The sequence below is a fragment of the Engystomops pustulosus genome, chromosome 10, assembly GCF_040894005.1.
Source record: "Engystomops pustulosus chromosome 10, aEngPut4.maternal, whole genome shotgun sequence".
NCBI lineage: Eukaryota > Metazoa > Chordata > Amphibia > Anura > Leptodactylidae > Engystomops > Engystomops pustulosus.
Window position 1 is genome coordinate 21436306 of NC_092420.1, and position 24165 is coordinate 21460470.

The window sequence follows — 24165 nt, forward strand, 5'->3', positions numbered from 1 at the left end:
GGCTGCCCCAGCATCTGCACAGGGGGCCAGTTTCCAGGAGGGAGTACAAACCAACCCCTCCACCTTGACCAACATTTTCAGATACAGCTAGGATAGTAAAGTGATTCTGTTGGCATATAAGAGAGGAGAGAGCCTAGCCAAGGCATAAAGGCCACTATCATGGCAGTACTGGTGCTGCTGGGGTCAGCCATAAGTGCCACCATAAATTGCATCAGAGACCACTTATCCAAATGGCCTAGAAACCCCCGGCTTTATAGGACCAAGAAGTTTCTGATAGGTTTCTACTTTAAAGGACCCTATGTGTTATTACTCAGCGGCATAACTAGAAGAGGCTGGGCCCCATAGCGAACATCTTAATCTGGCCTCCCCCCTTCTCTTACATATGATATCTTCCAATTTGTGAAAAGGGTATCCAATAAATTTAGATTTTTAGCCCCACCTTATATTTGACACTGTGCTAAAATACAGTTGGAGAAAGTTAAAAGGAGTTTTCCAGCCACACAATATTAACATGCTTTCTGTAGGATAGATTATTAATATGAGATGGGTGGGGATTTGATCCCAGCACCATCAGGCAAGAGAAATAATACACACAGGACAGAACCGGAAGTATGGAGCTGTGCGGTGATATAAGCAACTCAACTAGCTATATAGTCACTGGAACAACAAACTAGAATATCCAATTTAAGCAGCATATGTCTTTGATTTAACAGGTTGTCAGGTCAGGTCCTGGGCCCTCTGACACTCCAAACCCCATAGCAGCCGCCATGGCTTCTACCCCTGTAGTTGCCACAGACACCAGGAGATAATAGACCCAGAGAGGTAGGTGTCTATCCTAAGAATAATTACCAACATTTTGTATACACAGCAACAAAAAAAAGTTGCAGCTTTGTACAAATTATGGCACAGAAAGGGCAGTATTGCCACATGTAAAATACACATCTTACAAGTGACTATTGTATGATATATATATTATATATTACTGTTTATATATTACTGTTCGGCTGACTGCGTAGGAACATGTGCAATTGTTTGCGGACCGTTTGTCATCGGGACTCGCAAACTGATGACAATAGAAAAAGACACACGGAGTGGGACCTGCATGGAACCTTAGTCATATACAGCACAATAATAGCGGAGAAAACCCAAGAAATATTATTTTATATATATACATTTTTTAATTAAAAACTTTAGAAAATCACCAATACGCCGCATTGATAATCTGGGTCCTATTTGCCATAATAACCAGTATAAAAATCCAGCGATGAACACAATGAAGTAAAGAGCTTGACCTCTTTAGCTCAGGATCACCTCCTCCTGTAGAACCGGTTTGCCCCATACAGTGTAGCTGATCCATTCTGTATTACTGCTGCCTAGTTACTACTCTTCTCCTAATGTGTTATTATGGAGAGAACACAACACACATAATACACTGGATAATGACAAGCCGCTGTATACAGACATGAATTATAGTATCACTTAACCATTGCTCTTTTATTATCTGAGTGCTCATTTCAAGCAGTATAAAGCATAGAAGAACGATACAAAATGTAAACCACTTAAAGGTTTGGTGTCAGATGGCTGTAATAAAGCTGCATTGTAATATCTATATTATGGATCCGATACATTTCTACTTAACCAAAATTAAATCCCCATAGGACTCCTATGGTGATATAGAGTCAAGTCCTATAAGTCGTTGTAATTATAATATTCATTTAAAGGGAAAGTATATTATCACCATCTGAAACCAAACACACAATAAAAACTTGTAATAGTAATGTCACAGCATGCGGTCACTGCTGGAGGGGACAGAGAGGATTCCGTTCCGGCTGTAGAATGTATCTTTCACTATTCGGGATCTTCCGTGGATCGGAGTTTTGAATTCATCGATTACTGAACCTGAAATGGAAATATTAGATTGTGAGGCTTAGACCAGATTTCACCTAAAAAATTCATCATAAAAATAATGATTTGAAAAAAAATTATTTGGACCAAAATATGTATCTTTAGCTCTCAGTATAAATCAGATCATTCTGTATTATATGGTTTGTATTAGGGGCTCAAATCCTGTCACGACCAGAAATCTAATGATCCAAAACTTGCACTTTTATTAAGTTCTATAGTGCGGTAACTGTGTGTCATTAGGATGGTTTTGGGGTCATAATATATAATGGACAATGGAGTGTTACCAGTTTGGGGAATGTCTCTACAAAATCTCAGTCCAGTCGGGGCTATTAAGGAAGATAGCACCACCCAGTTGTCCATTTATTCATAAAATGTCCAGGAGGAACAATAGAGGAACTTGACAGGGCAGAGCTTCAGAATTGTTCTAGAACTAGGAACACAAGTATTTGCTAAAAATGCATAATTAAAGAAGACCAGGTAACCATTACCATTCATGGGCCTAAGATAGCTACATGGATGCCATCACTGGATACAAATGTAACACCAGAAGTGATGCTAGGGGTGTAACAGCCCGATGTCTGCCCTGCCGATGGTTGTTAGTGGTGGTGTTAATACACTAAAGTACTGGGTAAATCTAGGAGATGTCAAGCTCAGACGTGAATAGATATGACCACTTACCGAGCCTCCATCCATAGTCCCAGGAGGACAATGTGGGGTGCGGATACTTCTCCTCTGGCCCCAACCGTTTTCTCACTTTCAGATACAGAGACCTTCCTTTGCCTTCCTTGGAGAAACCATCATAAAGTAAACGTGAGGTGTGAGGTGTGACCGGCCTCATTTCAGCCAAGTTCAGTAGATCCAACTGGTCATGGTCACTTTCCTCTGTCCTGCTCACCAAGGGTGGAGCCGTTTTATTCAGAGGAGGCAGACTGGTCATGGCCTTTGGGATGAAGACCTCTCTCTTCTTCTTGGTGGTCTCCAGTTGGTTCTGTCCCGGATTCTCTTTGCTATTTTTGATTTTCCAGTTCATACGTGTTAATGTTTCCTTCTCAATGAGTTCCTTCCAGCAGTTTTGGTTCCTGGTTGTCAGCAGGTCTCTCATGTTGAGAGAAGGGAATTATGTAATCAGGTTCTTACTGGGGGATGTGGAGGAGATCCAAGAAGAGGAGGACACCAGCAGCCAGGCCGCGGAAATGTGATCAGTAGCTCAGGCAGCGTTTACTGACATCTCCAGGGAGACAGCCGTGTGGAGGGACAGGGCAGGGAGGGGTGTGTGGACAAGTGCTCAACATGGCAACTCAAAATACAAGACATGAATAAATGAAGGACAGCCCGAAACTAAGGCTTCTGTAGAAAGCATGTATTCAAATTCAACAAAACATTCAAAACTGTTTTTTTTTCTTGTTTTGTTTAAAACACCTTATATACCTTATTCAATTTTTATAAAAATATTTTAAAGAATAATAACCCTTTTGTGCACAAGTTGTTTTTTTTTTGTTTGTTGGGCTACCACAAATACATGTGTGAAAGTTAAATGGAGAAAACATTTTAAAAGAAACAAAATCCTTTTCAAATTATAGGGGGTTTTTTTCTTGGTCTCCTAAAATTGTGAATAAATACCAAAATAATTTTTTTTAAATGGGTTTTCTTTGTTCTATATGATATAATAGTGACATCTATCTAATATCTACACTCACCGGCCACTTTATTAGGTACACCTGTCCAACTGCTCGTTAACACTTAATTTCTAATCAGCCAATCACATGGAGGCAACTCAGTGCATTTAGGCATGTAGACATGGTCAAGACAATCTCCTGCAGTTCAAACCGAGCATCAGTATGGGGAAGAAAGGTGATTTGAGGCTTTGAACGTGGCATGGTTGTTGGTGCCAGAAGGGCTGGTCTGAGTATTTCAGAAACTGCTGATCTACTGGGATTTTCACGCACAACCATCTCTAGGGTTTACAGAGAATGGTCCGAAAAAGAAAAAACATCCAATGAGCGGCAGTTCTGTGGGCGGAAATGCCTTGTTGATGCCAGAGGTCAGAGGAGAATGGGCAGACTGGTTCGAGCTGATAGAAAGTCAACAGTGACTCAAATCGCCACCCGTTACAACCAAGGTAGGCAGAAGAGCATCTCTGAACGCACAGTACGTCCAACTTTGAGGCAGATGGGCTACAGCAGCAGAAGACTTCTTTCCACTCCTTTCAGCTAAGAACAGGAAACTGAGGTTACAATTTGTACAAGCTCAACGAAATTGGACAGTAGAAGATTGGAAAAACGTTGCCTGGTCTGATGAGTCTCGATTTCTGCTGCGACATTCGGATGGTAGGGTCAGAATTTGGCGTCAACAACATGAAAGCATGGATCCATCCTGCCTTGTATCAACGGTTCAGGCTGGTGGTGGTGGTGTCATGGTGTGGGGAATATTTTCTTGGCACTCTTTGGGCCCCTTGGTACCAATTGAGCATCGTTGCAACGCTACAGCCTACCTGAGTATTGTTGCTGACCATGTCCATCCCTTTATGACCACAATGTACCCTGTAACATCTGATGGCTACTTTCAGCAGGATAATGCGCCATGTCATAAAGCTGGAATCATCTCACACTGGTTTCTTGAACATGACAATGAGTTCACTGGACTCAAATGGCCTCCACAGTCACCAGATCTCAATCCAATAGAGCATCTTTGGGATGTGGTGGAACGGGAGATTCGCATCATGGATGTGCAGCCGACAAATCTGCGGCAACTGTGTGATGCCATCATGTCAATATGGACCAAAATCTCTGAGGAGCTTCCAGCACCTTGTTGAATCTATGCCACGAAGAATTGAGGCAGTTCTGAAGGCAAAAGGGGGTCCAACCCGTTACTAGCATGGTGTACCTAATAAAGTGGCCGGTGAGTGTATGTAATCTTTATATCTTCTAATGCTTCTCAATAAATTAGTACATCAGATCAACAACTTAGAGATTTCCAGGAAACTATGTACAGGTGGTATCTGACCCCATTTCGTCTTTCCAAAATGTATCCCTCCGCTTCGGCCACATGCTGGAGATGTAATAGAGAGACCAGCACTCTTTTACATGTGTGGTGGAATTGTGGGAATATTGTTTGCTTCTGGCATTCCATCTATTTTTTTTTTGAAAATAATCCTTCTGTTCCCTCCTCCATGGGGTCCTCTGGTAGCTCTACTATCCCTAGATCTGGGTGATCTAAACCAAAAGGACAAATTGTTGACGTTCCACATCAGTCACCACATAGCTAAAAAATCTAAATCTAGCTCCCCCATCACTTAGGGAGATTCTGCAGGGTATACAATTCAACACAACTATGGAAAAACGTATTGCAACCAGAAAGGGCTCATTACCTACATACAATGGTACATGGGCCAAATGCCATGCATACTACACATGCATTTCGCCACCAATGTGACTTCCTCAGTGTAGTCCCAGGGGTTGGGCTTTGGTTTGGCTGCATTTCAAAAAAACACCATGAGACCTGTCTGTGCAACAGACTGCTCAGCTCTCAGTCCCCACCTTTGAGCTCCTGTACAGCTCCTACCTTCCCCCACTGATTGCAGGATGTATCAGAAATGATAGATACCTATAATATAAATCCATATTCCATATTCTATGTAAGGGTCTGCTAACTGGAGGGCCTGGAGATGACAGGGCCACAGACGTCATAATGGAAGAGACAAAAGAATTATCAAGAGGTTCCGTAGCAGGAAGGACACACTTGTTATTAGGACTAAGAGACTTGCAAATCAATGAAACATACTTTGACAAAAATTGATGTTATTATGACACAGCCAATGAGAAATACAAGGCAGGAGACGTGAGAGGTCAATCACCATGTTCTTACACTTACCTTCATCCTCCATTTCTATCTCTTTGGATCTTTCTCAATATATAGAGGGAAGTGGCCAAGAAGAACCTATAGCCTGCATGAACACACAGATTATAGGGGTGAATAGGTTACAGAATTTTAGTAAAGTGGATATACAAATGGATAAGGTCAAATATTGATAACTACATAGAAATGTGCATGTCCACCTAATGAAATGGGTGCTGGTGTATGCACAAACCCAATCACTCTCCCCAAAGCCTGTGATCCTCTTTTCATTGTAGAGCAGCCAATAGAAGTGGCGTTCTGCCCTGCTTGTCAGGTAAGGAGCATCACTGCAGTGGATTAATAGGATGGCAGAGAGGACGGCTTCTAGTGGGACTCTATATCAAGGACTGTCAGCTGCCGGGAGATAAAGGAGACTGATTCTCTCCAGGACAGACTCCTAGTATAAAAATTAGCAGCACCAAAAGGAACGCACGGAAGCAGTTGCCAACGGGGTGCAAGGGGCCGACCAGTAAAAACTATTCTTGGGAGCCACCGCTGCTACACCCAAAAATTATCCACCAATATGAAAATTTCAGAAATATTTCTGACAAATTGTATCCATAGCTTGCTCCTAGCCCTTGCCTAGGACTTTGGGTCCTGTAGGTAACCTGATGACTGGCTCTTACCTCCATATTAAGTAGCTTGGTGAATTGGAAACACAGCAGCAAGATGCTACAATCTGATTGGTGATTCAGCCTCCAAAGCCGGATTGGGAAGGATACCGGGTGGAGAGACATATCATCTAAATGTCATCTAAGCCATCAAATGCATTTATTTTTTTGAATCTAAAGTTTATTGAGCATTTTTTGTTTACTGTACAAACACAGAAAAATCCCCTCTCACCCCCATCAATTGCATTTATAATTCAGACAAAGTTGTTACCCATATTGTGCAAATGCATAGGATGGCTGAGATGCTGTAGGATGTACCACCCATGCAGTACATAGGGGCAGACTAGTGGATTCACCTGTAGGCCAATCAGAGACTGCAAACCTATAGCATTATATTGTAATACCATACATCATATTAGTATATACTTAGATTTTTAAAAAAAAAACAAAACAAGCATGCACCCAAGAGTTTCTTCTTTAGATACTAAACATTTTATTCCAGTTTATTGGTTTCTTTGTTTGGGGTTTACAAAGTAGTGAGTTTCACAGTGAGGCACAACGCACGGTAAAAAGCTTCAGATATCTAGTTCTGCTCGATAGCGTTTCCAAAATAGTGTTTTAAAACATACAGAATCTTCTAGAAAAAGTTTGTTACAAGGACATGTTATGCTATAAAGATATTTTACATAGAAACCAAAATACATTTTGTTTGTTAAAAAAAAATAGTCAATCACCATTGAAATCCTGTTTTGACAAAGTTCACTGTGTGATATTTTGCTTTATGTTCATGTGAATAAGAAAACTATTCAGGAACCGCCATGGGTACCCACAGCACGCTGCACCACGATTCATCTTGATATTCTTTGTACAATAAATTCAGCCAATATTGGGTAAAATAAAGATATTATAATCTACAGTTTTTGATATTTTAGTTAAGTGATTAAGTTAACTCTGTTTTCTGCACTTTTAATCATCTTGTATAGAGTAAAAACATGATGTGCACCTCTTAGACAGAGGGAGATTTCACAATTGTCCGGTCATAAGGATGTGACCATATCTGATATATAAACAAATGATGAAGCTCAGATATTTCTATATGACCTGGGTCATACAGAAAAAACTTGCTCTGCTGTATATGAATTAACATATTAGGATATTAAAGAACTATTTGGAAGAGCTAAAAAAATTCATCAATCAACTTATTTTATAGACTGGGCGTTTCCACATTCTCTTTTAGGGGGCTATTTTTTGCTCTCCTATGGTGGTTTCCCCTTATTAGGGCTCAGTACCGGATGTATGGAGCCATAACATGACCATGTACAGGAGTCCTAAATTTAATGTATGTTATTTAAGATAAATTTAATTCCAATTCCTAAAACCATAAACAAAAATATACATTTCCCTAATGTGTGAACAGACGGTTTAAACATAATTTAGTGTTACTGAGTAACTTCATTCATTTCAGTGGTAATTAAAGAATTTTTCCTCTTTCCGTAACTTGTTACTTCTCACCCCAATATCAAAAGTACCAGCCTTCTCACTACTTTCCCAGACCGAACTGAATAGACATCCGGCGGAGGACTGCGGTTTGGGATCATCAGTAGTTCCATTACATATGTGATAGGAAAATGATTCCAGTTTTATTACATATTAATCCTTAAAGACAGTGTCATTGGTCCCCTTCTTAAATGATCAATCAAATTTACCAGGAACAAATTATTCTACTTGGCATCCGAGGAGTTAAACAATATCAAGTATAAATAAAGCCCTTCCAGCCGTAGAGATTTGCTATTAAATTACCAAATGGACACCTAAACACATAAAAATTTTCAATTCTCTAGTATAAAAAAAGTCACATGTAAAATGACACGGAAGGTTTTTGTCCTTCTCTGTAGATGTCAGCTCCGGGATCAAATAATGAACATTGCTTCTTCCTGCTGAATTCCGATCCGGGAGATTCCATACATTTTATGGGACGGTGACATGGAAGGGGCTGCCAGGGATGTGTTCCTCTCCCCATTTTACAACCAGAGTGTAATCGCCTTTCTCCTTGACGTGGTAATTGACGTTATATTGCTTATTGCCAAGATGTTTTACAGAGACCTCCTCACAGGGGATTGTGGGTCCGTGGACGCCAACTAGTAACATGTTGGAACCTGGTGAGAGAAGAAGAGGAGAGATCAGATTTAGGTTGAGACCTGTGTTCATTGCTGCTATAATGATAAAGTTTTATTATTACAGCACCCCCACTACTGGAAAAATAAGGTATTACACAATGTTCATTAAAGGAATTGTCCGGTCAGAACAAGTTATCTTATCCATAGGATAAGGCCCAACTTGCTGATGGGTGGCGGAGATCTCAGTGATTGGAACCCCATGAATCATGAGAATGAGGGTCCATTGTACGAGGGTCCAGTTGAATTCCCAAAAAATTGAATGACCACTTGTACATGTGCATTGCGCTTGGCTATCTCCGGCACCACCATAGAGATGAATAGAGCAGCAGGGGGCATGGGAAACTGGCTGCTTTATTCATCTCTGGTACAAGGGACCCCTGATGTTGTAATCTGTGGAGGGTCCCATCAACAAGACCACCATATGATCAGCAAGTTAGCAGTCGTCGGAAAAATAAATTATTTTTTTGCTGGACACTTCTCCAGCCGGCTGTATGCTACGTCTGGGTCCTGGCTCGGGCATATCATACATCCGTGTGCATAAGGCCGATTTTGTTTGAGGAAACAATCTATGGAGAGGTTTACAGTGACACTGTAAAAGTGGATGACACGGCTCATTCCCATTCCAAAACTCCAGGTTTTTCCATGGGGAAATTGTGGGCAATTGCTCCATTACATGATCCAACATACAAAGACATGGGGATACAATTGCGTCTAGAGCTCACCTGCTTTACTGCAGTCTACAGTGAAGCTGCTCTTCTGCCCCAGGTAGGCTTTGGACAGCCCTGCTCCTTTGGATGTGACTTTACTGGCGTCTGAAGCAAATCTGGGCAGAGCGCTATATACCGTCTCTGTAGAGGCGCGAGTCACAGACTGCACAATGATAGAGGACGTCTCGCTGGCACCGCCAACGCTCACCAGGCGCTGACCTACGGGCAACAGATGGAATGCAGTGTTACAAGAGGTAATAAAGAGGAAAATTTAGATACATGAAACAATCGCATCAAGACACAAACCAAATGTAAAAGCTTAGTATCTGCAAAACTCAGGCGACATTACACAATGTACATGTCAGGGTTAGAGGTTATATAGGGATCATAGGGACATTACTGCAACATACAGCACAGGCAACAAGGTTTTACAACACGGATCCTTGTTCTGTTTTACCTTCCTGGGCTGAAACACTTTGCACCTCGTGTACCTCCTGCCATAAAGGGGGCAACTGACCTAAATAATAAATGTATTCACAGCAATATTACAGGAAGTACGGGCACATGTAGATTTCTGGGACATTTTTAAGTTCTGCTTTGATTGATGATTATGATTAAACTATATGTACATTAGCCACGCCCCTTTTAATGATGCAGTCGCCCAAAAATCTGGATAATTGGGAGTCATTACTTACAAGGAGTGTCACAGTTATTCAAACCTAGGAAAACTGCAAGAAATTACTGAAACTAAAATGCCAAGTTATACTTACATATCCTACCTGCTGCAGTGGTGTCCAGGAGGCAGGAAAGTACAGCTTGGCTTTTTATTTTGCATCATCTCCTAATGCTGGTTTAGGCCTAGTTTACATCTGCAGTTTCGCTCGCCATTTAAAGCAAATCTAACCAGGGTGAAGGATTGTAAACCAAGCACACTGACAAACTGGTGTGTGGCCCCTCTGCCAGGATCTGCTCTTCTTTAAGAAAAAAAAGGCTTTAAAAACTATGCACATGAGCCTGAGGGGCTCCAGGCTGCATAGACGTTAATAGAACCTGGAGCCTCTCAGACTCATTTGCATGATTTTAAAAGCCTTTGTTTGGTTCTTAAAACTAGGACATTAGAAGCTAAAAGAAGTTCCTGACAGAGGGGGCGCACACCACCATGGACGTTTACTTGGTTTACAATCCTTCTTCCTGGTGGTAGATGTCCTTAAAGAGAGTAAAAGCAGAAGGCTTAGCCTTACAATGTCTTGGACGATCCCTCCAGGTCCTAAAGGCTCTCTACACTGTAATCCCTCTCAAACCACAGGAAATGCTCAGCCAGTCACCGGCCTTATTGGGTCACTGCTACCTGTGATTGGTTGAACAGTCATTTCCTGTGTGTCAAGAGGAAGTGGTAAAGCAGCTAAGCAGAATCGGGACAGGATCAGCAGATCATTTATAAGAGGGTATTGCTTATTTTATTCTACTTTTGTAATAATATTGTACCAGCCACAATATCATGATGATTATCGTATACACCCTGCAAGTAATATTCACTTATACTGTCACTGTGTTTCCTAAATGTGCACCCTTAAACCTTAAATTTATTAAGTATATTTAGCAAATATAATCACCTGTGACTTTGGCTTTGAATGGGCTGCCCAGGATGTGGTTGGGGCCTCCGTATTTCACGCCGATGGTATAATTCCCGGGGGCCATTGGAGTATAGAGCACCCTGTATCCTTCTGGACACTCCTTACATTCCATCGTCACCTTTGAGGGACCTTCGATGGTGACAGACAGCGCTCCAGGTCCGGCTTTAGTCGTGTTGATAGTGAATTCGGATTGTTTACCTGCCGAGAATTTTAATGTTGGTGGATTTGCAGAACGTTTACTTAAAAACTTAAGCACAAAGCCAAAAATATTTGCAAATGAAGCCAATTACATATATAACACAGATACAATGGATTCTTTGTACACGGAATTTCTGTATAAGAAGCATCTGCTGTGTAATAATGGGCCGGCATCATGGAGGGACACAAAGCCTAACAATGGATACGCTGCAGGGTTTATCAGGGCTGACAGCACCGAGAGGACCATCATATCCCTTCCTTCCATCTATCTGTCAACATGTCTATCCTCAGGCAGGAAGCAGCGCCTGCTCCCAGCTGATATCCGACTGGGGTTATATGATGAGCTCACGAGAGGACGTGGATAGAAAGTGGAAGCAAGAAGTGCAGTGACACAGCAAGAACGGAAGATGTCGCCCAACATTTATCCAAGCACAACATATTGGAGTAAGAGGAACAAATGATGACACCAGACCCTTCATACCAGAACTAATGACGGCACAACCTCTCATTCAGAAAACCACTGCGCCGGCCCAGAACTGTACTAGCGCTCTTGTCTATTCATTTAACCCCTTCACGTCATACGGCTATGCACGTCCTAATTGCACATATCCTGTGCATGTGCATAGACGTCATGGCAGTGACCCACTTCATGACGCTGTTTTTTTTTATCAACCATTGCACGTAGAAACACAGTTCTGATGACATATTAAAGAGGAAAATTTTCCTCTAATATTAGGATTGGGTGTCTAGGTACCACATATCCAGAAATATTTAATGTTAAAAGTAACAGTAAAAAATTGGATTTTTGGATAGACCCCCCCCCCCCCTCCCCCACATATCAGATATTAACATTTAAGAAGGAAGATCTTCAGTTCTATGGCAACTTGAAACACAATCCTGGAGAGGTTATCCTTCTTTAAAATGATCACTCCAGTCAAGGCTGATTCATTGAATTATACCTTGTACCGGGTCTGAAGGAAAGACGTTTAATTCAAGGTTCGAGCAATACGATGAAAAGGAGTCCTGTTCCTCCCTTCAGGCCCGGCACCAGGTATTATTCAATTAAATAGCTTAGACTGGAGTGTTCCTTTAATATGACACCAGAACTGTGTTAATAGGTGCCACAGTTTAGGAGATATGACCGTTTGAGGTGTGCTCCCTCCAGTCTGTTAGATTATTTTATTTAAAAATAAAAAAGGGTACTTTTTCACATTTTTTTCTGCTAATTTTATAATCATAATCATGCAATTATTAAAACTATCCTATTAAGTTCTAGTCTCACATGTTATGATAAATACAAAGTAGATGTTATGGATGTGTAAAGCTGTTCCAAATAAGAGCAGAACAGAACTGCAAAGATTGACCTGGACATTCAGGTACTTATGACCCTCACTAAAGGTTAACATCACTGACTCTCTGGTTATGGTAGACATTCAATTACCATGGATAACCTCCTCCTTACAGCGCCCACATACCTGTGATACCGCTCTCCAGTCCAGCACCATAAGCCGTCACAAGAGCTGGGTCCCCCTCCTGTCCGGGTTCTCCCACTCGCACCTTAAAGGGGCTTCCAGGCACATGGCTACCATTAAATTTGACATCGATGGTGTGTATACCATTTTCACGGGGAAAGAATCGCACTGCAAACTTATCTGCAAAATCAAGCATACAGAGAACAATTGGTCTTCTAAGTGCATGCGGCTTTCACCCATTGAGGTGGTCTCCAGAAATTTTATATTTTTGATAGGGGAATTTTGTCCAGCAATATTCTTGGTGCAGTTTGGCCCTTTAAGAAGGACACGTGACCCTCATATACTGTAATATTTGCAGTCAGTACAAATCTCCTCACCTGGTTCCAGCTCGGACACATGGCATTCCTCCACAGCTCCCGAAGGGCTATGCACCTTGGCATCAATCTTGCCCTTTGCACCATTTAGTCTGATGGCGAATGACACCGGCTGATTCACCTTTAGGCCGGACTCCTGAAAATTGTAATCTATATTAGAGATCTAAGAAAACAGTCTGAATTGTTAGTATTGCTGTACAACTAGGCCAGTGGATGGGGGATCTGCCCAGTGCCAGCCATGTTTAGTGAAGGAAGGAGACAACTTCATAGAGCCAAAGTAAAACTCCTTCCAGAGCTTATTACCCCAGTACCATGTGCCATTTATTCCTGAAATTATGTCCTCCTATATTTTAAGGAAATCTCACATAAAAATTAAGTATGGATAAACCAGGGAAACTTACTCATAGATCCAGGTACCGTAACTGTGGTAATCTTCTTATATTTGATATGTTCCTTCCTTCTAAAAACTATTTCAGCTTCACAAGCTGTTACCCTGTGCAGGGGCAGTGCCACCCCTCCCACTGTGTGAGATTTCATCAGGCAGACGGAGGTGCTGAGGAAGCAGGGTGAGACAGTGTAGCATCCTGTAAAGCTACAGCTACCCGGGAGCCCTGCGGTTTCATAAGCACAATTTTAATTAATAGTTGATTTTAGAAGGCAGGAGGTCATGGATAACAAATATAAGAAGATGACCACAGTCACTGTGCCTGGATCTATAAGTAATTGCCCCTGGTTTATCATGATGGATTTTGATGGTAGATTTCCTTTAAGAGGGTCCATCAGGATGTAGGTGTGGCTGCAACTACTTCTGAAAAATGATTGCCCCTTGCTATGTTTTTTCCATCTAATAAAGTTGGCAAATGAATATGTCATCACTTTATTACCATATGTGACCTCTTGGTCCCCCATTCATCCAGAGCATGCAGTTTTCTGTATCCAGCTGGCGGCTGAGCTAGAAAACTGCAGCTTGATCCCATAAAAACACAGGAAGGATACATCTGTATGAAAAGCCTATGTAAGGGCAGTATCTTACATATCCAGGTTCATCCTATTATAGTAAAAAAAGTGCACAGTAAAAATTTGTCGTGTAGGAACAATGAAATAATACAATGGTCTCATAGTTATGAGTCCATTGTATTCACAAGGAGAGTGCTCCTTCCTGCCAACTGCAAATTTTAGTTTTTCTTGGTAATCTCTCCATTATAGTTTATTCTATTATATGTTTCTGAATGATAGTGGATGCAGCAAAATCTGCATCAAACATGTTGCACATATACTACATCACATGGCCAGGGCAGATCCCTTTCCACCAGAAAATTGTGAAACCCACAGAACATCCCTTTAAAACAAAACACAATGATTATTCTTATGTAACAACTATGTTTATACAATTTATCTAAAAAAATAGAAATGTATGTTGCCAAGGAAACCTCTCTCTCAGTTCAGCGATTGTACAGATATGGCAAGTGGTTTCAGCATGAATTTATGTCTTTGGGTTTGCAATATGCAGTCAGATGTTTGCTTTTTACAAGATTTAATTTTAGATATGTTTTTATGCTTTAGTGTCTTGTACATTTAGAGCTCCCTGGCATGAGTATGTCGCTGCTATAGGAAGCTGGGGGCGCTAAACAGGTGAAATAATCCTAATAAAATCCTAATAAAAATAATATCAGTGGACCTTAAGATATGCATGTCACCCCAAGTCTGAGATTAGAATATAAAGGATCATAAAATAGTTTGGAATTTTGAGTTACAAGAGAAAATACTGCGTTCAGGACCCTAATTTCCTCACCAGGGAGAAAAGTAGTTACATATAGGGATTCCTGAAGTACCTATTCTATAACCCTGTGGGGGTGCTGTTGGAAAACAGTACACTTAAGGGGGTTTTCCCACTTGCTGATCAGTGGGGGTCTTAGTGCTGAGACCCCAGCAGATCGCGAAAACGGCCGTTCTGCTCCATTAATCTCTATGACGGCTCTATAGAGAGCTCACCGATTTTTTCAGCTCCATAGAGATTAATGGAACAGAACGGCCGTCTGCTCCATTACTCTCATGGAGCGACAAGGGGTCAGTCGGATCCCTCGTTTTTGTGATCTGTGGGTGTCTCAGTGGATAGGGCCCAACTTGTCTTCATGGGAAAACTGTGGCTCTGGGCGGGTCTATCAACCTGAAGAGCTTTCTGCTCTCTGTACCGTGCTGCTCCGCAGCTCCTCCCCTCTGCAAGCTGTATCAGTATCTTGATTGGATACTTGTTGTAGTAACTCAGAGAAGAGGGGAGGGTCTGTGGAACAGGTCACTGAAAAGGGCAGAAAGCTCTTAAGCCTGAGAGACCTGCCCAGAGCACTTCCATGTGCTGCAAACCTAGATTAAAAGTTCACTTTTCACAGTCCTGCTGCTACTTACTACTGTGTTACATTACACAGATGTCTAGGGATAATAACTAGCATAGTCTGCAGTTTATCAAGGTCAAAACTGATGATGCATTTCCATTAATGGTAGGTGTCCTCACCGCTTTCTGAAATTTGGGGAAACTTGCACTCGGTTTATGGTCGAGGAAACCTTCTAAAAAGTACAAATTAGAATGGGAAAATGCTAGGGTGTAACTAATATCACCTAATGACTGGTGGACAAAGCCCATCTTAGGATTTTAAATATTTGGAGTGCTACTAAGGGCCATAACTGAGGGGTGGGGAGGTTTGTATTGTTCATATAAAAATGAAAAATTAATAAAGATTGCATTAGGTTGTGCATTGAGACAAGCGCTGAGACCTGCCATCTGTCTCCTTCATTTCCCTGGAGTGGGCAGCGAGTTGACAAAGGCTCATGATGTTGAGCCAAAACGTAATGATTTGCCGCAATAAAAATGTTTCATTGATTCAACAAAGTGTGTGGATCTATTTTGAGTTGTATATGTAGAAGTGCATTACATTGTCTTACATTGTGGAGTGTGTAACCAGGATTCGCCTTATTAAACATCTTTTGACAAGTCAGAAAATAATTGAATGCCAAACCCTATCACTTTGTAATCCCTTATGAAAATACATCCACTAAACAGCCTCCCAAAATGTTATGGCAGGTTATATGCATCTGTGTACTGTACTTAGAGCCCCCACTCTACATTGGCTGTTTTTGGTACTGCAGCTTAGCCTTCATCATTAGAGCTGCAATACCAGAAACAACCAATGAGGAAGAGTGGTGCTAAATTCAACATGGAGTGCGATGTCTGTATGAGAATGGAAGGAGAGGCAAGAGCAGATCCATATCAACAAACCGTAAGATTTCAGCTATGTGATAAAGAGGGGCTATGCTTGACAGCACTGCACAGATGCTCCTCTGTACAGATGTGACAATGTGATCACATGTATTCTCCCTCTTTAGCAGGTAACTGCATTGTGGAGAGAAATCCTGTCAAAAGTCTTTAAATGAAACACAAGAAAGACACCATGAAGCCACCGTGACCAATTAATGTCCTTGTGAAAAGACAAGGGGGATAAAGGTAGACGAGGGATGCAACTTGTGGCTATGTTCACACTTACATGGTAGTGTTATATATCACATGTTGAATTGAATGATGAACCTATTATAGATAGGCCATGTTATACTGTCATTTTATCATTTCTGCACTGCAAAGATGGTGGAATCCCTATCAGACATTTATCTATAACTCAGTGGAGAAGATTTAGGAAAAAACTACAGAAAAATTAGCTGCTGCTCTCATCTTTTTAAGGTTCATTCACATGGATGTATGTGGGACGTATGTACGGCCACAAGCCGTGCCCCATAGACAGCAATAGGCACAAGGTGCGATACCGCTCCATACATGGGGAAAAGATAGGACATGTCCCATCTTTCCCAGTGTGCATGTCCGTGCATTTCTATGGAGAGGGGAGGGGTCACCCCTCCTCCTCCCCAGAGCGCCGGATGTATCGCCACTCGGCTACGGCCGGGCACACAGATTCATGTGAATGTAGCCTAAGGATGATGAAGATTATTATTATAGGCTCCTGCATTACTTCTTATGTGCTTTAAGAATACTATTATATAGTTTCCCTCTTAGACTTAAACACAAGGACTTGATGGGTCACCAGGTGGCAGACAGAAGAGATGTTTCCTTGTGCCTCACCTGAAGACTAGAGACAGTGAGCCTGCGGGCGTCATCCGAGGGGGCGATGATGGGAACCATGAAGGGGCTCTGCGGGATATGTTCATCGTTGAACTTGATGATCACTTCGTAATCACCTGAAAAGAAGAGAAACTGAATCGGTTACTGTCATAATGGTAATATGTATGACTATACATATAATACATTGCCTGCACCTGGCTAAGGTAGGAATATCCCTTTATGTATAAATAAGCAGAGACAAGCAGCCTACTGTATATATTGTATCCACATCCATGTGGTCTGGATGCAATGCTATACAGACAATGCTACAAATACCTGCATTGTCAGTTTGCACATGCTGGAGATTCTGCTAAGGTAATTTCACCACTGGCCACTAGGGGACAGTAGTTAAAGGGAACCTGTCGAGGGGCTTTAACCTGGGTTTTTTTCTCCCAAAACACCCATTATCCCCTCTGTCAGGGGTTGCAATTTAGAAATCAGGCACTTATACTTACCTTAATACACTGCTCCTAGTGCTTGAAGCCGGACTAGAACACCTAGACTGCACTGCACATGTGAACTACGCCACATTTACTGAAGCAGGTGTGCAGGCGCCAGCAAGACTCATTGGACTCCACTCTAGTTAGATACAACGGTGTTCTGTTATCATGGCCATTGACAGAGATGACAAAGGGCGATTTAGGACACTAAATCAAATCCCCCCAACAAGTTCCCTTTAAATGAGGGGTTTGGATTGGCTTTAGATGCAAGTTGTTCCGAATTCTTTTTTTTTAGTTCATCCGTTACAATATTTGATGACGTACCAGGTTCTTGCACCACGTAAGAAACCCCACATGATCCATCCTTTCGGTCCTCAAAGGAAATCTCTGCTTTGCTTGGTCCTTCAACCGCAATGGACAGTCCTCCAGCACCTGCTTCCCGGGTCCATATGCTGAACTCAGCTGCAAATAAACAAAACATCTATGTTAGTGATTCATTCTAGTGGAGTCATGGAAGATGTAAAGGAAGTAGATAAGACGTCTTGGTAGATCCATAAGATCCAAACACTTTGTGAATTTTATGGTATAAATTCATCTATAGATAATATTACTGGATCACATACCTGGAATACCAGCTTCCCCTCTCTCCAGGCCAGGACCCCCAGCCTTGACTTTCTCTGATCCTCCTTCTCCCAGTGGTCCCACAGTAAACTGAAAGGGACTTCCGGGCACATGCTCCCCTCTGTATTTTACGCTCACTGTGTGCACTCCCATCTCTTGAGGAATAAAGCGCACACAGCAGGTATTGTGGCCAAGGTCAACTATTTCGGCATCATCTGTCCTTCCGGAGGGGCTGGTGACTTCAGCAGACAGTTCTCGCATATCGATTTCTAGGAAGACAAAGTGAAGGTGACTTACTGTAATGTCAAGAACGTCTAAGAATATCACCACAATGTCTCCAGCATCGCCCAAGCACAAAAAGAAATGGATGTCTTCAGTGGACCATAGCATATAATACCAGGGGGGAACAAAATGATCCTGAGCGCAGCCGCCATGCCTCATGCTTCTGTGCCTTATCACGAAAAGGTCAAACTACACATCTGTATCCCTGCAAATTGTATTACAACCTTAAAGGGGTTGTCTGCAGTAAGACGGATAAAGGCTTTTGTTTAGACCATGGTCTGGTCTTGGTATTTGGTTAGACTCAATCCGAAATACCTGACACAAACCCACAGACTAAAGTGGCGCCAATTCTGAAAGAAAAATTATCCTTTCAGATGACGTCCTCTATTAGGAGGATTTTTGTTTCAGTGTAAGATTTGTTCCTTCCTTCGGTAACCCAACACCTAATGAACTAAGAAGCTCAATGAAAATGATAGGATAAGCGCCGTGAAATTGAAGCATTTGCAGCATGAACAAAATGCCCCTTAACGGAACAAAGGAATGAATGTTGTGTTCCAAACAAAATCATTTTTAATGAAAATTATGGTATTGTCCAGATTGTTCTAAAAAACAAGCCATATTCCTGCACATGCTGCATGTGTTATTCACACACCCTCCTCCTCCAGCCCTATCGCCTGCTTCTGCCCAGAAGGGGGCCCAAATGTCAGAGGTTGTGAAAGAGCCTCTCGAGACTGAGCCAATAGGAACCAAGTCACTATGGAAGCACAGCACAAATTAGAACAAATAGTATTCATATATATAGCAAAGATACAGTATATACAGAAGAGGATATCATAGGCAGCAAATACACCAAGTTATACATATAAAAGACTTTCTTGTCCAAAAACTTCTTCAACAGACTTGACATGTCCATGTATCAACTCTTTACATGTACTAATCCTATTATAAGTGTAGCAGAGGTGATAATATATCTTGACCCGAGATTGCACTTGTAATGCGGCAAGTGACATCGCTGAAAATATTTGGGATCTGTAAAATGAGACCCTACAGATTAATCGATAATCTCACCTGGTATTTTTAAATTAAGCTCACAAATGCCCCCTACTGTCGCAACAGAAGGCGCCTTTCTCCTGCGGGTGATGCTCTCCTTTATTCTGCCTTCTCCAGTTACTTTGGCGGTGAAGGGGCTTCCTGAAATTGTATTAAAGCAATATAAAAAATTAGCAAAAATGCACACAAAATAACTTTGTTTAAGTTTAAATCTTAAAGGGGTTGTCCAATTTCAAGTATAGAAACAGGGGTATTGTGATGTCTGCTTTTCTGTAGCCGTCTTCTTATCAAGACATTAAGAGAGGGCTAAATTAAAGGGGTAGAATAGAGTGGGGCTGAAGAAAAGGGGGCATTCCAACCCAGGAAATGGTAGATTATATGGGTTGGGGTTAGATATGGAGTATTTGTGGAGTACCCAATTTTATTTTCAATGACCATGGTAAGAGGGTTACCCAGTCCCGGTCCGTAAATTTTTTTTTTTTAATGAAGCTGGTCCACAGATACTGTTCTATCATTGATGGCCTAATTCTTAAGGATAAACAGTAATGTTTGATTAATGGGGCTGCAAACACTGGGACCCAAGAAAGCAGCACAGGTAAAGAGATTGTGTTTTGCAGTGCCAGATTTAATGAAAATAAGTCTAGGTTTTACCTGGAACATGTTCATCTGCAAATTTGATGGATATAATATAAATTCCTGGCTCTGTTGGGCAGTAAGATACCTGGCAGGTACCATCATCTAAGTCTTCTGTCTGAATATCAACTTTGCTGGGTCCTTCAACTGCTAATGAGAGTCCCCCATAACCTGAGAGTAATAACATGAAGACAAAGGGTTACAGAACATCTGTGGAAACTTCATTACAACCAAAACTACCTGCACAGGTTAGTTACTGACCGGCTTCCCTTGTGTCCACCACAAAATCTGACATCTCATATGTACGTCCTTCTGTTAAACCTGGCCCATAAACTTTCACCTTGCTGGCATCTCCTATCTCGGACTGGTATACCATGATGGATATAGGGCTGTTGGGCACATGGCGGCCATTTTTCTTGATGCTGACCAAATGTTCTCCGACTTCTCGAGGGATAAAAGAGATACCTGAAAACAACAAATTAAACTGTGTTTTTTGGTTGTAGGTTCACTTTATAGAGACCTTCACCATGGGCAGGGAAATTGTCTCAGAGAAGTTAAAGAGCGACTTTACCTAGAGAAACACATGGCGCTGATCATCTCCAGTAACACAATGCACCAAATACATTTCATCTTAAAACAACTGCGTGAACTTAATTTAAACCAAATAAGAATACATCAGAAGGAAGGTCTAATCTAATAAGATAATCCTTCTAATATTGCATGGATTTCGTACTTACCAATGTGGTTGTTGGGAAGCCTCTTCAGGATACAAGGCTCATCGTGACCAGATGGGGCCTTAATGCTGGCTGTCAGCAGGCTGAGATCCGTCTCATTGATATCCAGTAAGAAGTCCGCCGTGGACCCCAGTTTGACTTGGGAACGTCTCCTGCTGTCATCTAAAAGGCAGAACAAATGACATCACGTCTAATGGAGCCGCACAAGGCAGAGAGGACATTAAGCGCATTACATGGAGCGTTCATGTAAATTAGTTACACAAGTAATAATCAGTAAGACATGTCCTCAGCTTCTGCTGCCCTGGAAAGAAAGTGTTCTGGGAAATATTTGCATAAATCTAGTGTAATTTACTCTAGTAGATTTACGTAATTATATAATTAACACAATCCAGTGGACACATAGAAGTTTGTGACCCAAAGAAGATCCAAATTCTGAATACTGACATATACTTTCAGGTAGTGGACTAAGACGAAGGGGTTTTTCTGGGAGTAACTACAGTGGTAGCAGCCAAGGCAGCTGCTATGGGGCCCGCAGTGTCAGGGGGCCCCGGCCTCTGGGTTTTGGTTATGTATATATTGTATATGGCATTGTAGGTATGTGTGTATGTGCTATATGTGTGCACATATGTGATGTGTACATGCTGTATTTCTGTGTATATGATGCATAACTTTATTTGCTGTATTTATGTATATATGGTGTTTATATACTTTGTTTGATTGTAACTGACAGGTGTAAGTAAACAAATAAGTACATTTTTTAAGGGGTGTCCCATTCAGAAGTCTGCTACGGGGCCCAGCCTCTCCTAGCATCGCCTCTAGGGGTTTTCTATTTCAGATATTCATCACCTAGGATGAGGCATGTCCCACCCAGCATAACAATGACAGCATTAATTTTAATCGGACTGTGAAGTGGTATATTTTCATAGTGATTTCAAATCTTAAAAGGGATCCACAATGAACAACCCCTTTAAGATTTGTGTTTTACTAAATTATAGGATACAGATGTAGCAAAGCTAAAAAGATCACCATGATTACTCACCATTAAAGCAGTTGGCTACTAATAACATTTTTTACAAGGGTATGTACAATACCCTAATAAGGTCACCAGTATCGTACTTGCCCCAGCCAAGGGTTATGTGACCCAACAGAAGCAGGACTAGAGACTTCCTATGATGTCCTGCAGACTTTCTGTGAATCATGGGGTTATACATTCACTATTATCTGCACGTGGTAACCACTCCATCCAATGGTTAGAGGGGTGTGCGGATGTCCTTGTAAGTACAATAATAAATATATGGTCCCTTGATCTGCCGGAAGTCCACATGAACTTGTGGCTCTTAGGGGCAGAAGGGACAGTATACCAGGGTAAGTAGTATACGGGGGACCATATGAGGGTACTTACCCTGGTAAAGTTTCTTATTAGAGGCCAACCCCTTTAAGGCAAAAGACTTTACCCATCTGAGGAATTTAAAGAGACCCTTTGGGGCCCCAACTAATCAGGAGAATTAGTTTTCCATGCAGTGATAAGTTTTCCTTATTAACAGAGACAGTCAGCTTTCAGCCATATGTGTACCCTTGTGGAGTGGGCATCTGTAGTAGAATCACAAATTATTAAATGTACTTTACCAGTGATTTTAGCAATGAATGGGCTTCCGGCAATGTGTGTATCGTTGTACTTGACCAGGATGCTGTAATCTCCAGGTAAGGTCGGCAGGTAGGTGACACTGCACGTCCCATCCTTGTTATCAATGCAGCTAATTTCGGCTTTGGAAGGACCTTCAATTGCCAAGTCGAGACCACCTAATCCAGATAAGAAACAAACCAATAAGACCAACAAGAATATAACTAAATATACAAACTAATATAACTAATTCTACATAAAAGTCATACCTTCCCCTGCATCCTCAGTAACAATGGTGAACGTGGCTGGCTTGTTTGCGACACCATAGCTAAGACCTGGTCCGTATGCTGAAACACTCCCGGTGTTGGGATAGTTAACATAAAACTGTAATGGGCTCTCTATAATAAAAGATGAATTTTAAAAAGTATGATAGAATTAGAAAAACTAAAAAGTTATAGTACATAAACCGTAAACAATAGATTAATAGGATAGAGGTAATAAAAAGCTATAGTATACATACACTACATAGACTGCATATGTACAATCTTTATAAAAAATATTGCACACTTTGGCCACTAGGTGGCAGCAAAAGCATTCGAATAGTGTTTGATCTTCTCCAGGTAGAGGTAAGACAGGTGAGACTCCTAACTATCATCATTTACTTTATTAATATTGATTTTGGCGTCACACATGTCCCAATATACTATACTAGTTATGAAAAAAAAAAAATTCTGGAAAAGAAAAAAAGTTATAGCTTATTTTAGAAGTATGGATTACAGAAGAGTAACTTGAGAATCCTGGGCTAAGAGACAAAACCTGCAGCTGCCCTCTCCGCCGATCATATGCCACTTATAATAATGGGGCCTTATGTGGCTCAGGTGTAACCGAAACCTTTGCTCCTCCTATAGCCATGTCCTTAGGTTTGATGGTCACGGCCTACGATCCGAGATGTCCAAGCCTTCCTATACCTGGAATATGGGCTCCGTTACATTTGATGTGTAATTCGTGTAGTCCAGTCTCAGTCGGCACATAACGCACAGATACCGTGCCGTCCTTATTGTCAACTATTTCTGCAGGTGCGGTCTTTCCTGAGGGCATGATGACTTCACCTGCACAACAGGAGCAAAAGGGGATAGGCTTAAAAGAACGAACTGTTCAGACTTAAAGGCATTGTCCACTTTCAGAAAATAACCGATATTGTTTGTGTAATGAAAAGTTATAAAATTTTCCAATATTCTTTCCGTATACTTTTCTCAGAATTTTCTAGATCTCTGCTTGTTTTCATTGTATAGGAAGCTTCACTGTTTACTTCCTGTGGATAAAAATCCAGTCCCTTATCGTGTGATATCACACAGGTGCACGGCTCGTTATATCCCTGGTCATGTGATGTCACATAGCTGCACAGCTCTTTTTATCCCTGGTCATGTGATGTCACACAGGTGCACGGCTCGTTATATCACTGGTCATGTGATGTCACATAGCTGCACGGCTCTTTTTATCCCTGGTCATGTGATGTCACACAGGTGCATGGCTCGTTATATCCCTGCTCATGTGCTGTCACAGGTATATGGGTCTTTGTAACACACAGCAAAATGTGCACTTGTGTGACCTCATATGACCAGGGATATATAACAACCTTTGCACCTGTGA

At 41.5% G+C, this 24165-nt stretch overlaps 2 protein-coding genes across 5 annotated transcripts in view; both read right to left on the reverse strand.

Moving 5' to 3' along the window:
- Positions 1 to 1463: 1463 nt before the first annotated feature.
- LOC140103986 (protein SPMIP1) lies at positions 1464 to 3141 on the reverse strand. The gene is made up of 2 exons (XM_072127306.1): positions 2584 to 3141; positions 1464 to 1899 (listed from the first exon to the last, which is right to left on the reverse strand). Exons 1-2 carry the CDS (start codon positions 3005 to 3007, stop codon positions 1781 to 1783), a joined length of 543 nt encoding a protein of 180 aa, XP_071983407.1. The 5' UTR covers positions 3008 to 3141; the 3' UTR covers positions 1464 to 1780.
- A 3738-nt stretch (positions 3142 to 6879) lies between these two features.
- The window catches only part of FLNB (filamin B), a 136712-nt gene continuing 119426 nt past the window's right edge, over positions 6880 to 24165 (reverse strand). For all 4 annotated transcript variants that reach the window (XM_072126653.1, XM_072126651.1, XM_072126652.1 and 1 more), the window contains 15 exons: positions 23484 to 23624; positions 22785 to 22913; positions 22521 to 22694; positions 20898 to 21056; positions 20422 to 20625; positions 20179 to 20331; positions 19546 to 19668; positions 18198 to 18464; positions 17899 to 18036; positions 17096 to 17211; positions 12976 to 13108; positions 12602 to 12778; positions 10908 to 11126; positions 9310 to 9513; positions 6880 to 8566 (listed from right to left, as the gene is read on the reverse strand). In XM_072126653.1, coding sequence (XP_071982754.1) covers positions 8379 to 8566; positions 9310 to 9513; positions 10908 to 11126; positions 12602 to 12778; positions 12976 to 13108; positions 17096 to 17211; positions 17899 to 18036; positions 18198 to 18464; positions 19546 to 19668; positions 20179 to 20331; positions 20422 to 20625; positions 20898 to 21056; positions 22521 to 22694; positions 22785 to 22913; positions 23484 to 23624 — 2525 coding nt within the window. In that variant the 3' untranslated portion in view covers positions 6880 to 8378. The remainder of the gene's footprint in view (positions 8567 to 9309; positions 9514 to 10907; positions 11127 to 12601; positions 12779 to 12975; positions 13109 to 17095; positions 17212 to 17898; positions 18037 to 18197; positions 18465 to 19545; positions 19669 to 20178; positions 20332 to 20421; positions 20626 to 20897; positions 21057 to 22520; positions 22695 to 22784; positions 22914 to 23483; positions 23625 to 24165) is intronic.